Source organism: Xenopus laevis, chromosome 8L (genome assembly GCF_017654675.1).
Source record: "Xenopus laevis strain J_2021 chromosome 8L, Xenopus_laevis_v10.1, whole genome shotgun sequence".
NCBI classification, from domain to species: Eukaryota; Metazoa; Chordata; class Amphibia; order Anura; family Pipidae; genus Xenopus; species Xenopus laevis.
The window spans coordinates 51,261,863-51,279,272 of NC_054385.1; the positions used below are offsets into that span (position 1 = coordinate 51,261,863).

Genomic DNA, 17,410 nt, shown 5'->3' on the forward strand with positions numbered 1-17,410 from the left:
TTCTGCTGATAGGAGCACCGGCCCGGGGTTTCAGGTTAGTAAATACACTCACAATACATCCAAATGTTAGCCACCCCCAAGTTTGAAACAACTTTCCTTCTCCATTAAGGGTTTTTTTGTTGCTTATTTACAGTGCAGTATCTCTTTTGGGAACCCAACTACATTGTACGATTTATATGCTGCATTTCATTGTAGTTCAAATAATGCCTCCTTTGAACACCTCTGGGTTTGTTCACCTTTGAGTCAATTTTAAGGGGGTTATTTAATAAAATTAGAATGTATTGAATTTTTTAATTAAAACAAAGGTCGACCTAACTCCCATCCAATAATTTAACTCATTTATCAAATAATCAGCTTGAAAAAGTCGGTGCAAGAAAAGGCGACAAAAATTCGAATTGTATGACTTTTTTGATTCGATGCTGAAATCGCTTGAAATTTTCGAGTTGTCACCCGAAAACCTAAAATTTTTCACATTATCATACGAAACCCAGCGCAGATCACTACATCTTCAAATTGTAAAAGGGACATCTGGCACCGACTTCTACATAACCTTGACAGGTATTAGCTGGAGTATTTTCAGATTTGATTTTCAGCACCTAAAGGAGTTTTCCCCTCTAAAAACTTGACCAGAAAAAATTGAGGTTTAATAAACAGGCCCCTTAGTATGATGTAGAGGGATATTCTGAGAAATTGTGCATTTGGTTTTCAATTTCTTATCATTTATCATTTTTTAGTTATTTAGCTTTTTATTCATCAGCTCTCCAGTTTGCAGTTTTAGCTATCTGGTTGCTGGGGTCTATGATCTGATGGAGTGCAAGCATGCCAAATGTATATAAAATGTTGGTAATACAGAGGAAGACTCAGAAACTAACAAGCATTTTAGAGCTCAATATACTCCCTTAGATTGGACTCCCTAACTCATCACTAATTAGTTCTTCCTTGGTAAAAAGATAAATAGGTTTTATCAAAACAAACAACATGCAGAAGCACGAAAAGGTCCTGCCAAGCCCCATTTCCTGCTTACAACCTTTATACAGCAGAATAATCTTGTAACATAAGTTTAATTTCAGGGATCTAACCACTGTAGCATGAACATTACTAACCCTATCCCTGCAGTATTCCACTTCCCCATCTGCAGTCCAGACCTCCTACTCTGCATGCATGAAAATGTGTGTGGCCCTCTCTCATGGACAGGAGACAATGGACAGCTTTGCATGAGGATTAGTTTAAACAGACACAGAGTATAATAGATACAACTACATAAGTCATTGTTCACTTTTTGGCATGGGGTAGAAACAGTATCGAGTTTACCTGAACACTCTTCATGGGGCTCTTCTGTCTCTAAATTCTGTATTCCTTCTGTTGTGTTTGCAGCCATTATAGTTTCACTAGAATATAAAAAAGTATGTTATTAACCAGCGTTTTGTTTTTGTAAAGCATCTACACAACAGTATACAGTGGTTCGCAGATTTGTTAAACGGTAACATACTGTATGTTGCATTTATTTGTCAGAAAGTAGCAAAAGTTTTACTACTGCAATCTGAGTACAATGCATTCTTCTGTACAAATTGCATGACATTTGTTGATAGAAAAATTTAAAAAAAGTCACCTGCTGTATGAATTGTAGGAATGTAGGGATCCTAAATTAATAGGGCGTCTTTAATGGTAGTGGGATTAAAAAAACTCTTCAGGTGCCCATTATTTAAGAAGACAACCCTTTAGGTGCTGAATTAAAACTCTCAGTTCCTCCATAAGGCTCATCAACATCTTAAAGGGTACAGGGTGGTCAACACAGTTATACATTTTTAGTATCAGTGCTGCTTTGCTTTCAAAGATGTGGACTGGCCCCCAGCCCCTTAGCTAATAAAGACTTATGGAAACATATTCGTGACAAACACTAGCTAACTATCTAAAACTATAGTCCGAGGAATAACCAATACAGTATATAACAAACCCCTTACTGGACTTAAACCTACAACCCCCTTTTCACCTCATTTTAACCATCTCCGCAGTTTTGGGAACCACTGACCTACTACAGCTGCTATCAGTCTCTTTTCATTCAGGACCTGTTATCCAGAATGCTCTGGACCTGGGGTTTTCCAGATCAGGGCTCTTTCTGTAATTTGGATTTCCATGCTGCAAATCTATTAAAAAATCTTTGAATTATTAAATAAATACAATAGGATTATTTAGCTTCCAATAAGTATATATCTTAGTTGGGATCAAGTATAAGGTACCGTTTCATTACTACAGAGAAAAAAGGAATTCATTTTCAAAAAGTTTAATTAATTGATTAAAATTGAGTCTATGGGAGACATCCATCCCATAATTTGAAGCTTTCTTGATTATGGGTTTCCAGATAACGGATCCATACCTACATTTTAAATGTTGTGACTGATCCACTGGCAAACATGCTTATCTACTTTCCCCAAAAGCCACCCATTCCCATAAAGACAACTTTGAAGATCAGTAGCAAGAATTAATTCTAATTTTGCGAAAGCAGTTTTAAAAAGCACAGTTAAATAAAAACTGCAACATTTTTTAAGCCTCTAGCAACACAAGTAGAATAGAAGTGCACTCTATACAACAGTGATGGATATATAAAGTAACTGTTAAAATAAAAGATAGAAGGAACACACACACGTATTCTTTAACATGCTACAATATATACTTTTGCTATAACTTACATTTTGCAAGCTGAGCAGGCAAATGTTTCCCAGACATTTTTTTCCCCCGGATATATGAACTATAACAATTCTATAACCCCCATGTGTGTAGAAATAATGGAAAGCAGCTGTCTGAAAGGATTGTTTTCTGAAATTTAAAAGGAGGAAATGCCTTTGGTGCGGAGGGTCAGGTTCAGTCTGTAATTATGCAAAAATCCCCTTTTCTTAAGGCTAACAACATGTGTTTGGCTCAGAACTATCTTGGTTTGGTCTTTAAATAAGTATTGGACAGTATTATGAAAGTAACAAGAATAATGATCCTTGTTCGCTTTATAATTGATATAAATCTGTTGCGCCATAAATGATATCCCTCTCCATGAAACAAAAACATCAGCATGTAACACAGCCAGTATTTCACTACACTATCAGCATATGAACCACATCATGATAGTCCAGCTAAGACAATCTTTTCTAAACCAGTATTACTCAAACAGCTTTCTTCAATTCGCTTAGTAGTCCGGTGGCCATAGACGTAACAATTACGATCTTTCTTGGAAAAGATCTTTCCAAGAAAGATAGTTTGTTTCGATACACACGTGTAGAGCTGAAACGTCAGATATACAGGTAGATATACAGGTAGAAACAATAGAATTCTACCTGTATCTGACGATTCAGCACTAACAATGGCCGATGATTAGGTGCCTTCAAAGGCACCGATCGAAATTTTCCGTCCAGGCCCGATCAACGAGCCGACCGATAACCAAGTCTTCTGCCGATATTGGTCGACTATTTTCCCACCATACACGCACCGAATATTGTATGAAAAGTTGCTTTGTACAATATTATCTGTGCGTCTATGGCCACCTTAAAGCTAAAAGGTGTCCAGTCAGTAATTTAGCTCAGACAATATAAAAAAAAATACCGGCAGGTTATTAGTGCCATGGCTGGTGAATGTTATGAGGAACACAGTTTGTAAATTCCAGTGGGGAAGGGATTAATGTGAATGATGAAGAATAAATAAAAGGAGATGATAATAAACACCAACAGAATTATTATTATATAGTACAAATATATTCCGTAGCACTTTACAGAGTAAACATCATACCTTAGGCAGGCAATTAAGGACAAAGTCCCTGATACAGGCTGTTTGACACAAAAGGTAGGGGGGTGGGAAGACGGATGCCTACTTGTCCCCCCTGCTCACCTCTCACTTGCACTGTCGCTTTATTTGGCTTAACAAATGAGCCCTAATATGTTGTGCATGTTAAAAAGGATACATGTTCTCTTTTTTTGGCTGTTTTTTTTTTAGTAAACTGAACCTCTCCCTGGATGATTTAATAACACCTCTAAGCTACAATCATTCTAATACAATCAACACCTTGTCTCCATGATCGTTTTACTAAACAGATTATGCTGATTGGAGTAAGATTCCAGGATTTATAAACAAATATTTTTGTACAGGACATTCTGAAGTGAGAAAGCCAGTTGTATGACTAGCAAAAACGTCTTCAAGGAAAAAGAAAATACAGCAAGTCCAGTTAGTTTGACCTATGACAATAGATACTGCCTGTGTGTTTCAGTACTTTGATATGCTAAAAGTGAACTATTTTGATTACACAGATGGACAGCAGGCTTCAGCATGATATTCGGTGTCCTTTGGTCCTTTCATTTTCCCTTGTATCATCCAAATAACATGATGCTGTCAACTCATACTTCTCAGTAGGGATGTTGTTCTGTGTGTGATGGGTTGTTGCCAAGAAAAATGCTTTGCATTTAAGCCAGAAAAGTGTTTTAGGTCAAAAAAATTCAAATGAATGTCTTTTTGCCTCATGGCTAGAGAAATTCCAAGTTCCTGTATGTACTTTAAAACAGGACACATAATGTAGTGGCTTTGCGTGAATGAGCAAGTCTATGCATAAAATACCCAGCTGAGGCAGCCACCAATTACTCTGCATGAAATTTATTAGACCACACTGTACCTGAAAAATTTAATAAAAACAGAGACTGATCTGTGCCTAGACATCCATTAACTATGCCCTGTGTTCTAATCTTACAGGAGTGGCTTATTTTATACTGATATCATATACAGTACATCAAGTTAAATGCATTAATGCACTGTTTATGATGTTAAATGTAAGGTGGAAGATAAGTAATACAGTTTTATTCTGAAGATTAGCTCTAGGCAGATCTGGGAACGCTAGTACAAGAGGTGGCGTAGGCAATAATGAATAATATGAGGTGCTGGTTTGACCCTGGGCTAAACATGATCATTCTCTGTAAAAATTGTCCCTCTTTTTGAGTTCCCCATAGATTGGATATGATCCCTATCTGTGTTCCTGCAATCACAAAAGCAAAGGCCTCAGTTCCCTATCAGGGCTTCCGACGGGTCTTCCCGATCGATATCTGGCCACGATATCGATCGGGAAGGTTGGATTTTTACCCGACCGACCCGTCGGAGCCGATTGGCGCATCGTAATTCGATCGTTCGGCCATACGGCCGAACGCTCGAAATTACCCCCGATATAGCCACGCAGTTTAGTGGCATATCGGGGAAAGATCCGCTCGTTTGGCGATGTCGCCAAACGAGCGGATCATTGAGTCTATGGCCACCTTTAGTGTCCTTGGTAGACACGAAACGAGTCAGGCCTTGGTTCTTAATTATGGAAAATAAAATTTAAGATTTTAATCTTAACCATCTGACTTTTCCCAAGGGACCTGTTAGCTTATCTTGTTACAATTACCATTTGTTCTCAAAATTGTTACATAGTATCTTATCTGCTGCTGTGGCTGTTCTGGGCTCTCTGCCAAAAGCCAATTAAGTTAGAAACTTTGTTTCTTTTTCTGGCTGTTCAGTGCAGAGAAAAACTGGACTTTTCAGTACAAACGAGGGACTGTGGGTTGAGCTGTCATAAGAGGGACTGTCCCTCTAAAAACGGGACAGTTGGGAGGTATGCAAGATGTTAAATGTTCTTAAGGTGAAGAAACAGCTTCCCTGATCTTGCCACTACAAAGTCACAGTTTAAAATGATTTGTAATCAATGTGGGTAACAAAATATATATTACATTATATATTATATTATTGCTAAATAAGCATGAACATGTAGTTCAGAATTTGCTAAGTGCCTAAGTGCCTTCTCTTTTCCAGGATAAAGACTGCCCAATGGTAGCTATGTAAACAAGGATTCATTTTCAGGACATTGTGAAGCTGGCCAGATTTCCTGGATCAGGTTTTGTCTCTGGAATGAAATGTACCACTGAACAACGCTGCATTCCCAGGGAAATTAGAAATATGTGCACTGTATCAATTCTTAGCCCAAATGTGAAATAATAGAACACTCAAGCTGCTATGTTCTGCCTTTTCCAGTGTTTTTAGAGACAAGCACTAGCTAGTAAGTCAACTATGAATTTTATTTAAATGTTTGATACATACTGCACCAAAATAGCAATGTTTACATGATTTTAAAATAGTTCTTCTTGAATTCATTAATGTTATATTCAATGTCGAACTGGGGGAGACAAGGCCCACCAGGCAAACCCAAGAAAAGAGCCCCACCACTCTGTTCGCACCTTTTCTCCTCCAGCTGTGGGCCCACCTCTCCTGCACATTACCCCAGTCACCCCACTTATAACCACTGCCAGTGCAGATAATCACTACAACAGAAGATTTTTGCAGAAGCATTCCTGCATCCTAGTGCTCCACCAATGCATCTACAAAACACAACCAAGTTGGCAGGGCCCTACTGGGGTTTTTTCCTACTGCCCCAGCAGGACAGTCAGTCCCTGGTATATTACAAAATTACGTTTTCAGAATTTATTCTTTAAATATTTCAAACCTGTAATAAACCTGTTACTTTTACCTTTGCTTACAGCCAAATAGTTTCTATTGACAAATATAAAACTATATTAATTTATGCATACAACTTGGGTCTGCAACTGTGTAGCACTACGCTTGTGTTGCTTAACCCTGAGTTCCATACTATATTGATCATTTCTGTTATCACATTCTTGTGTTAATAATGGTGTGTATCCCCCCCTCCCCCTTTTTTTTCTGTACCCACTCCTTAATTGACAAAACTATTCAATAGAAAAGATACAAAAAAATTAGATGAATTTAGGATGTATTTCATTAGTTTTTTAGTATTTTAAGCCATCTTTGGATGAAATTTCCTCTTGTACCTGTGCTGTAACTTGAAATGCATGGCTAGACATTTAGTGCAGCAATTTATATTAACACATCTAATAATAATTTCTATGAAAAGATTATTTTGTTTTCAACCCATCAGTATGGTTCCTGTAGGTGCCTGATTGAAGTGAAAGTTGATGTTCTAATGATTTAGAACACCAGTCTCTTTCCCATCTGATCAAGTTACACGTACAGCGTATTCAGCACACGATTACACTGGCTCTTATACATCTAAATGAACATTAAGAGTGGCTTGCAGGCATTTGCTGACTACCTATTCTCTACACTTTAGTAACAGGAGACCCGGAATTACCTTGGCAGAGCTTGGAAAGTACAAAAATGATTAAAGAAAGTATATCATCATGAACATCTTTTGTTCTGCACAAAATGTGTCAATAAAAAAATGTGATTACAACTGCAGATAACAGTACTTGAATTCGAGTCATAGTTTGCCTATTCCAACTAGAAGAAGGGAAAACATTTTAAAATTCAAGAGTTTTTAAAATAACATTTTAGCAAACACATCAGTGTAGTTAAATGAGAAAAATTACCAAAGAAGTAGGGCAGTAATGCTGCACATTAGATTTTGAGGTCTGTACATGACCAATGCCATCACATTCCTTTAACAATGAAGATCTGTGCCTAATATACCCACAGAAGCTCCCCATCTTCTTTTCTGGTGATTCACAGTTATCTGAGCTAAAGGATCCAAGATGGTGAGCCCATGTGAAGACCTGGGTCATTACTGTTATAGATATACTCAACTTTCAGTATATAAAATAGGCATTTCTTTTATTTGCATTATCTAATATTTAAAGGCTGGGTATTTTAGGTCAACTCCTCCAATTTGCCTAGCCAGGCCAGTATCATCAGGATACATGTATAAACCCCCATCCACTTTCTAGTAAGCTTCTCCATTTGAGGTCTGCAATTAAGACCCTCCAACAAAAATTTGGACCACTGAGTGGTATATTATTGTGTGCAATAGAATGTTATATCGATGGAATGCCCCAAACCCCCTACCAGAAAAACTGAAGGTAATTTAAAAATGTTCCATCTTTTAAAAGTGGTTCCCAAATTTTCAGAAGTGCAGACCTAGTGAAAAATAAATACTTTTGGGGTATGTACATTTCCTGGTGTTACCGGCTCTTTAAAGTGGATGCTGTGACATGTTCTGTTGTGGTGTGCTGTGGTATGTCATGTGAGCCCTACTCAAACTGTATATGTTTGTGTGAAGATAAGCAAAACCTAAATAAAGAATTTCAAGCTTATTTCCTTTAACCCATCTGCACAGTGCTGCGCTGTATGAATTATGTAGAACTAACAATACCTTAAGTTAGTCTGCAGGCACTGTGTGATCAATGGAAATAAGGTAGGGCCCCTTAATGTAATGGTCCCAGAATGTAACATTTAAACAGGCCAGAGTTTCTGCCCTCTTATCGGACCTTTATCAAGACCAGAGTAGAATTGCAGAAGTGGCAAAACGACAGTTTGGGTAATTCCAAGCAGGAATACACGTATGTTTTATTCACAGTAGGGGTTTCTGCAAGACAGGGCACTTACATAAAATATATGAAAACAAACAATTTGAGACTGGTTCATTGCCAGTCTGAAAACTTGCTCTGTCATAGGACCCCAGCGACTGTTGGTACAACTCACTCCAGTGAATTCAGATATTTAAATATAGCAGGTTTTATAATACAATATTTATCTTTCTAGCTCTAGAACCTCATTGTGTTCCATTGTGAAGCAATAGATTCTGGGACCCTTAGCTGCCCAGAGAATCTGTACACTACCCACTATGAAAAGCAGATGGACTTCAAGAAACCATTACTTCACAAAAATGACAAAGGGTTGCATTATACTGTCAGCCTAAAGGATGTTGGGAAATAATTTGTCAGAGTATCATTGATTCCTTTTGGTCTATGAAATCAAGAGTTTCAAAAATGTTTGAACAATGTAATTCTTCTAAGGAATATCAGGGGTATCATAATTAAAAAGAAATAAATTTCACAGCTATATTTCAAGGTTTATAAGTTTCTCTCTATACCTAGGCAATAAATGTAAGCAAGTCACAATCTCAGCAGTGTTCAGTGGAGGAAGAGGTGAATGATTTCAGTATATGTAATGGCATTTATTTTGCTGGGTAACACACTTATCAGATGCAAAGATAAAGCAGGTTCTGGTCTGAAGGTAATAACATACACAAATACCATTTTGGGGATCTAGACTTTCTGCAACATCAACATTGAACATAAGAAGCACTTGGGAATGAAAAAGTAGAGATTGGAGGACAAAGCCGAACCAAAAAGGTCCGCGTAAGTCATATTTATCGAAGTCCACAATGGAAGCCAAAGGTCAGGGCAGTTGGCAAAGGTGGCCCACTTAGGAAGCGGACCTCTAGGCCCCCCTCTCTATGCAACATTTTAAATTTTTCTTTTAATCACACTGTTTTTCCTTTTTTATTTAAACTCAATTGCTACAAATGCTGAACTTTCCAGATTAAGACCAGAAAGTCTTTTTTACCATACGTTATAATAATAAAAACACACACACACCCAGATAGATCAAGCTATCTAGCTGGAGGCCTGTGGGTCATACATGGTCTTCCATGAGATTTTTTTGTGTCACATGCCATTATTGTTTCTGGGCTACTAAATGTGCTGTTTTGGGTAAATGACCAAATACATTTGAAATTATGGAGAACACATATACGGTTAATATAGACTGGACATACTGATCACTAGAGTTTGTACAGAAAGGAATATTTGCAAAATTACAAATGTAGGGGCTACAGCACATGGGGGTGTTTCCTGCTCCAGGGAATATCCTAAACCTTTATCAGACAAAAATATGCTGGTGTGTGCTGTCTTTCACATTTCTCTTTTTTTTGTATATAGAATTTAATGATCATAATGTAGCCATAATGTTATTATGCAGCCCTCCAGCATCAACATCATAGGAAACCCATACAGCAAAGTACCTGAGAGTGGTGCAGTAATGTGTTTAACGCAAAGCCCAAATCTGAAACAAAAATGGATAAAACAAACTTGAGGCTAATTAAGTTACATTTTGTAACAGATAAGAGTCCTTAATTATAAAAAAAAAAAAAAAACAAGTTAACGTACACATTATATAGGTAAATGTTTGTAAATCTCACTGAAACATTTTAATGGTGTCTTTTCTGCACAATTTATTCTCCATTTATAGCTGCTTATTTAGGGCATCGGGTCACTTTGAGTTTAGTAGCTGGCCTTTTATTCCTCTTTCTTAAACTTCCAAGGCCTATAAAATGATTCTTACAAAATAACTAAAATAAATGACACCATATAAATCACAATGTTTTTTTCTTAATTAAACACCAATCTTCATCAAAACTGGCCAGCTTTCCATTTCCCCTTTAGCAAAACTTTAATAACACATAAAACATGGCCTTCAAGCTCCCACAATTGTGTTTAAACATTCCATAACCTGCCAGATTTTGTAAAATGGACAAGGCATTTAGGGGTTGTGGCCATAAAATGGACGTGGTCAAAACATTTTCATTGTGCTGCATGTGGCAGATCTTTTTGTCCCTCTTTCCGTTTTGATATGAACCTCATCTAAAGGCTCTAATGGAAAGTGCCTTCCAGTGGCCAGAATATATGGAATAATGTGGAAATGTTGGCTTGGATTTATTAAGCAATAACCTGTAAATTAAGTCATTCTCAGACATGAGAACACCATTGTTTTACTCAGGAAGGAAGCCATACAAAGCTTTAAAGTCTACAATCAGTCAGTATAATAGCCCTTAAAAAGAAAGTAAAAAATTAATTGGTTTAATTTGTGCACTTAATTTTTGTGTGGCTTTTAATTACATTATTTGCCTTTTTGTTATGCTTTTCTCCAACCTAAAAATTTTAAATTGTTATTTTGTTGATTGAGTCAGCCATTTGGGGATTACAGATGTAACAACTAGAGGGGCCCCACTAATTCTATTTTGCATTTCTGAATCTTTCTATTGAAGATCTTTCCTATACTTTTGCCAGAACTTCATTTTAACCATATGGAATCAAAATATTAATCAATACAAAACAACAGATAGACAATGCCATAGATTTAGAACATCGTGGTATGGTCTAAACCAGTGATCCCCAACTAGTAGCTTGTGAGCTCTCCAACCCCTTGTATGTTGCTTCCAGTGGCCTCAAAACAGTAGCTTATTTTTTAATTCCAGGCTTGGAGACAAGTTTTGGTTGTATAAAAACCATGTGCAGTGCCAAACAGAGCATCAATGTAGGTTGACAATCTACACAGGGGCTACCAAAAGACCAATCACAGCACTTATTTGGCACACCAAGAACATTTTTCATGCCTGTGTTGCTCCCCAACTCCTTTTTCTTCTTAATGTTGCTAACGGGTTCAAAAGGTTGGGGATCCCTGGTCTAAACTATACTAATAGTTTGGTTTTAAGGTGAATTTCCTCAGATTTCGTTGTTGCATACCAATGTATTGCATACCAGTAAACTGCCAGAATTTCAATAATTCTTTTGATTTCTAAAAACAGCATGCATTAATACACTCATATTTTATGCTGAAAAATAATATATGATGTCTTCATTGAGCACTGCAGTTTGCCCCAGGAATTCTCTGTAAATCTGTAGCAGCTTTATTCAGTTATTTTAGATCCTATTCAGTCAGTGGCTCTTGCTTTAAACAAGACATTTCTTTTCTGGTTTTCCTCATTCTCTGGAAAGTGCTCCCTTCCTGAACGTTGGTGCATCAATGTCTATATATGGAAATGTGGATCTAGGGAATATAGATAACATGAGCTAACTAACAAGTAGATTCATTCAAGAAGTTAAAATATGCTGCATGTTTTTACAATATAGCCAGATGATATACATGTAAGGTATAGTAGATGCAGTGTATTAGATATAGTGTAAGAGATGTACTGAATAAGCTGGATTGGTAAAATAGGTGTTCGGATATAACAAATACAAAAAAAAAAAATTAATGTAATTAAATAGAAGCTCCCATTTCCTTTTATTCACAAACCTGCTGTCGTCTACTTCTAGGTATTCTGAAAGGGTCCAGTAACAAACACCCAGGGGTGTCATCTGAGATGAACAGGAAATCTCATTTGTACTGCAATTGCATGTGAACTGCTCTGTTTTGTTATCAGCCAGCTCAGGATGCTCAAGCTCCAAGTATACTAACCCTAATTGAAGTTAGACCTCCAAAAACTGGCTAAAAGCAAATTAAGATTTAGCTGTAAATGGAACAGAATATAATATTATGTATCTTGTTTACCATTGTTACCAAGTGTTTTAATTATTTAAAAACATGCAGCTACCATCTGGCACTACAAATAATGGACACACTTTCTTCTGAAATGAGCTGTACCCAATTTTATTTTAGTGCCCCGTTTTCCTTTTTAATTCTCTTTTTTTTTTTTTTTTTTTTTAACATCAATGTATTACTAAATAGTGTGTTCACCTTTAACAATCTACCACTAGGTGGATCTGTTTGTAGACTTTAGACGTTTGTAAAGGTGTTTTACCAGCTCCCCAAATAAAATATTTGAACAGAATCCTCCTACATTTTTATAGAAAGCTCCAGGAGCAACATCCCTGCAAAAAGCTAGGTTTACATACTTCAGTCTAGGCAGGAATGAATCTTTCCATCCAATCCCTGCAGAATGAAAGTGGATCTGTTCCAAATTATCAGGCCACAGATGTTTCCTGGCACATTTTTGGGTTAGCAGCATTCCGTCTACAGAAAGGTGCGCAGATTGTTTTTCTTTTCAATAATTTTCTTGTCCGACAGTGTAAGCAGCGGCTCACCTTCAACTCTTTGACGGAAACAACAAAATGTACATTCTGTTGCCAAGAAAATTTAGCTTATTTATGACACTATAATAGGATGTGGCATTCTGGCTGCATACAAGGAAACCTGGGATAAATATAAAACTACACATTGGGGCTTTCCAGGGAGTATTTGCTTCTACCTTGATATCTACCCAACTTCACCTATAGTCCGTAGGTCCCATGTATTCCAGTGTCTGGCTGTCGTGTGATGCAGAGAGTTGTGTTTCACTAGAAGCTGAATGGACACTGTTTTGATGTCCCAGCTCTGTGGTTAGCAAAAAATGTAAATAGCCAGGCTGGCATAATTTGATGCTACTAGGTTTGTAGACCAGAATCTTTAGAACACTGAGAAATTCACAGCTTATTCTGCCCTCCAACTCCAATTCCCATTTAAAATCTCCCACCATCTATGAGCGGAGGGCTACCAGATGAGAGAAGTTCTAACACAAGAAAGATGCACATCCCATTTATATGTATGTATATGTCTCCTTCATCAATTGAATAGTTATCAGAAAACCTCAGCATCTCTACCAAGGCTTTTAAACAAATACCTCTGGATCAGTTCAGCAGTTGTAAAGCACCCGCAACTACAGTTCAGTAGAACCCCTTCTACTCACAAGAAACATAAATGTTTCTAAAGTACAGCAGAATATACAATATGCAGCACTATAAAGAATGCACTTTAGCCCCCTGCTTCTCCTTTAAGCTGTATGACCCCCATGATGCATAGAAATCCCACAGACACAAATTGCTCTCACAGAAAGAACTACAAAAAGCATATAAAATTCATGTAAATATTAATGGATGTAATTTAGCAGACAGACAGTTTTTCCTTTAGTCCAGTCCTTTCTTTGCAAAGCAGAGAGTCAGAAGAACAAAAGAAGAAGAGTCACTTACTTTTTACCTTTCAGACAACTGTACAATGCAGACATTGTCTGGGCGCACTAGCATTTACTTATTGCAGGCCTGTCATTCAGTCGCCTCTGCTTTGACTTGCAATTAGTCCTTAGGATCCAGCCCTGTAAATCCCAAACATGCAGCACCTAGCATGCCGAGAAAGAAGACTCAGCTAAGAGGGGCAGGCCAGTGATCTCTCCATCTGGGAATAAGGAAGGCTGTGCTTGTTCCATAAATGGATAGGCACAGTGCTGTGACCTCCCCTTTCCCATTCTTCAGCTCTTCCTCCCACTGTGCTGTGTGAAAACAGCAATCTTATGCAGCACACCATCAAGTCTTGCCTCAGGGTAAAATTACCCAAAGGGGTGGGGGGGGGGGGATTACCCAGGGAAGCAGTACTGCAAGCTGTGCCTTTTCACAGGCTCATGTGGGTGCACTTCTGACTGACATTTCTGCTTTCAACATTTATTGGAACTGGAACATTTATCAGAAAGTAATTACACTATGGGTGGTTTTCAGTTTCATAAAAAACAAAAATGAAACTGTTTTGTATATTTTTGCCAATTCAAAATCAAACTGATATACAAATAAAATGTCATATATAATACCATCAATCTATTTATGCATACACACACACACACATATATATTCCCGGTGGCTGTGAAAAGTCTACATAAAATTCGTCAAACTCAAATTCTGGGAACAAAAGAACGTAGTGGACCTGTGCTTGTCCGCAAAGAAGCTACATCATATGAATTAAAGTTTTAGTTGCATAAAACCATGTCTACTGCCAAACAGAGCCTCTTGTAAGCTGCCAGACATGCCAGTTCATATAGGGGCTACCAATAGCCAATCACAACCAATATTTGGCATGCTAGAAACTTTGCATGCTTAAGTTGCTCAAACTTTTTTTTACATTCGAATGTGGCTCACGGGTAAAAAAAGGTTGGGGATCCCTGCCTTAGACACTCACTCTTCTCAAGGTATAATCACGAGCCAAAGCCTAGACAGCAGGAGGCAATATGCAACCCATGGTGCATAAATATATATATATATATATATATATATATATATATATATATATATATATATATATATATATATATATATATATATATATATATATATATATATATATATATATATAATGTCAACTACAAGAGGTCCTCTGCACTCAACCCATTATCAATATATTTAAGACAGAGACATTTTGTGCATACTGCTACTGAAAAATGCCTTACCCTTTAAACAACACAGGGATTGTTTGTCCATATATTGCAATATATTTAAGCTGGCCAACTACGTCAAAGTCATCCCATATCTGGCCAGTCCTACGCTTAATTTTCATCTGATTCATTAAGAATTCAATTGCTTAATTATACATTTTACAAAGGGACCAAGTTTACCTATATATATATATATATATATATATATATATATATATATATATATATATATATATATATATATATATATATATATATATATATATATATATATATATATATAAAACTATATATAGGTATATATTGCAATATATGGACAAACAATCCCTGTGTTGTTTAAAGGGTAAGGCATTTTTCAGTAGCAGTATGCACAAAATGTCTCTGTCTTAAATATATTGATAATGGGTTGAGTGCAGAGGACCTCTTGTAGTTGACATTATATATATATATATACACACACATAAGTGGATCACTCCTTTCAAACTGAACTAGAGGAACGTGACAGAAGTGGTACATGCCTAGCCACCCCACACATACACCATTATGTCTCATTTGCCTACCCCTAGTTTCGGCCTTGGAGGAAGGTCATGGTTATTGACCGGAAGTGGGTTAAGCTTAGATTAAATAAAGACACATTTGTTACACTGTTATAACAATGAAACAGCAGAGGAGAGGGAAGGGCCCCTGCAATAAAGGAATATCACCTGAAAGAATTCATAAAACGTGTCTCTCTCTCTCATGAACTGGCGGGAAACAAGCAGTCTTACTGACGTAATGCAGTCGTCAAAACTTAGCGACCACCCATAGTGTATACAGCCGTATGAATCCTCTACTGGTTAATTAAAAACAGCAGTCAAACTTATTATAACAAAAGATATATATTTTAAGTTGCTACTTATTTTACTAGATATTTAATAGATATGACCATGTATGATTCCATCCTCAAAATTTTACAAAGTAGCAACTTAAAATATATATCTTTTGTTACAATAAGTTTGACAGATAACATTGCTGTTTTTAATTGAGCTTTAAAGGTGGTACCAGCTAAGTTTAAATTGCGACATTTCTTTAATGGTTTTTTAACGAATTTTGATAAATCAACCAGTTATTCATTAACCAATAGAGGATTCATATGGCTGTATACCCTATGATTGGTCGCTAAGTTTTGACAACTGCATTACGTCAGTAAGACTGCTTGTTTCCCGCCAGTTCATGTATATATATTGCAGACCTAACATGTAATTGTTACTTTGAGAAAGGCCTGTGACCAGGCTGAAACGTCAGTTTCTTACTAAAATAAAATCAACTTTTTAACTTATAAAAAAAGTCCTGAGAGTGCGGACCTTATTGGATGTGTATATGTAAAACATTACAGGATTCTAAAAACATTTTAAGAAGCATAATTATATGAAGATTTAAGCTGCCAGTCATGTATCGGGCCCATATGTTTTCCAACAGAGATTTCTAACAAATTACCCTCATACAATTTTATGCTGGTTTCCCCTCTGGTAGTCTGAAGTTGATTGATGTGACAGCAGGAGTGTATTTCAGCCATCAGGGTTAATGTTCTTTGCCTTTATTTAACAGACCTAGTTGCCAGGAAGTTTTAGCTTAAACACATACATGGGTTGCAGCTCTATTGATGACAGGTTATGGGGTAAAGGCTCACTGGTCGCTACACAGCAGGCAAAGAGCTCACAGGAGAAAAGAATAGGCTTTACAATACTGTCCCTCTGTAAATGTGCTACCTTCTGCTTTTCTGAAACCAAAATACAAGTAAGGTATTACATCTTCACTTAAAGGGATACTGTCATGGGAAAAAAAAAATTTCAAAATGAATCAGTTAATAGTGCTGCTCCAGCAGAATTATGCGCTGAAATCCATTTTTCAAAAGAGCAGATTTTTTTATATTCAATTTTGAAATCTGACATGGGGCTAGACATTTTGTCAATTTCCCAGCTGCCCCCAGTCATGTGACTTGTGTCTGCACTTCAGGAGAAAAATGCTTTCTGGCAGGCTGCTGTTTTTCCTTCTCAATGTAACTGAATGTGTCTCAGTGAGACATGGGTTTTTACTATTGAGTGTTGTTCTTAGATCTACCAGGCAGCTGTTATCTTGTGTTAGGGAGCTGCTATCTGGTTACCTTCTCATTGTTCTTTTGTTTGGCTGCTGGGGGAAAAAAGGGAGGGTGTGATATCACTCCAACTTGCAGTACAGCAGTAAAGAGTGATTGAAGTCACATGACTTGGGGCAGCTGGGAAATTGACAATATGTCTAGCCCCATGTGAGATTTTAAAATTGAATATAAAAACCATCTGTTTGCTCTTTTGAGAAATGGATTTCAGTGCAGAATTTTGCTGGAGCAGCACTATTAACTTATTCATTTTGAAAAAAATTTTTCCCATGACAGTATCCCTTTAAAGATAAAAGGATCACCCAAGATTAGTTAAAAGTAATCATGGCTAGGGTTGTCACCAACCTGTTTGACTTGTAGAAATGATGCTGGATGCCAATGTTATTACCAGGAAGATCAGAATGTTTTTCCCACAAAAGGAAACCTTAATAATGTCTTCCCTGTCTCCACCCTTT

The 17,410-nt window shown here is 37.0% G+C and overlaps 1 protein-coding gene across 1 annotated transcript in view; it reads right to left on the reverse strand.

Moving 5' to 3' along the window:
* The window catches only part of kiaa1210.L (KIAA1210 L homeolog), a gene marked incomplete at its 5' end in the record, with an annotated part of 30,486 nt that extends 29,098 nt beyond the window's left edge, over positions 1-1,388 (reverse strand). The window contains 1 exon segment of the mRNA NM_001095455.1: positions 1,312-1,388. Within this exon segment, the coding sequence (NP_001088924.1) occupies positions 1,312-1,378 (67 nt within the window).
* Between the last annotated feature and the right edge of the window lie 16,022 nt (positions 1,389-17,410).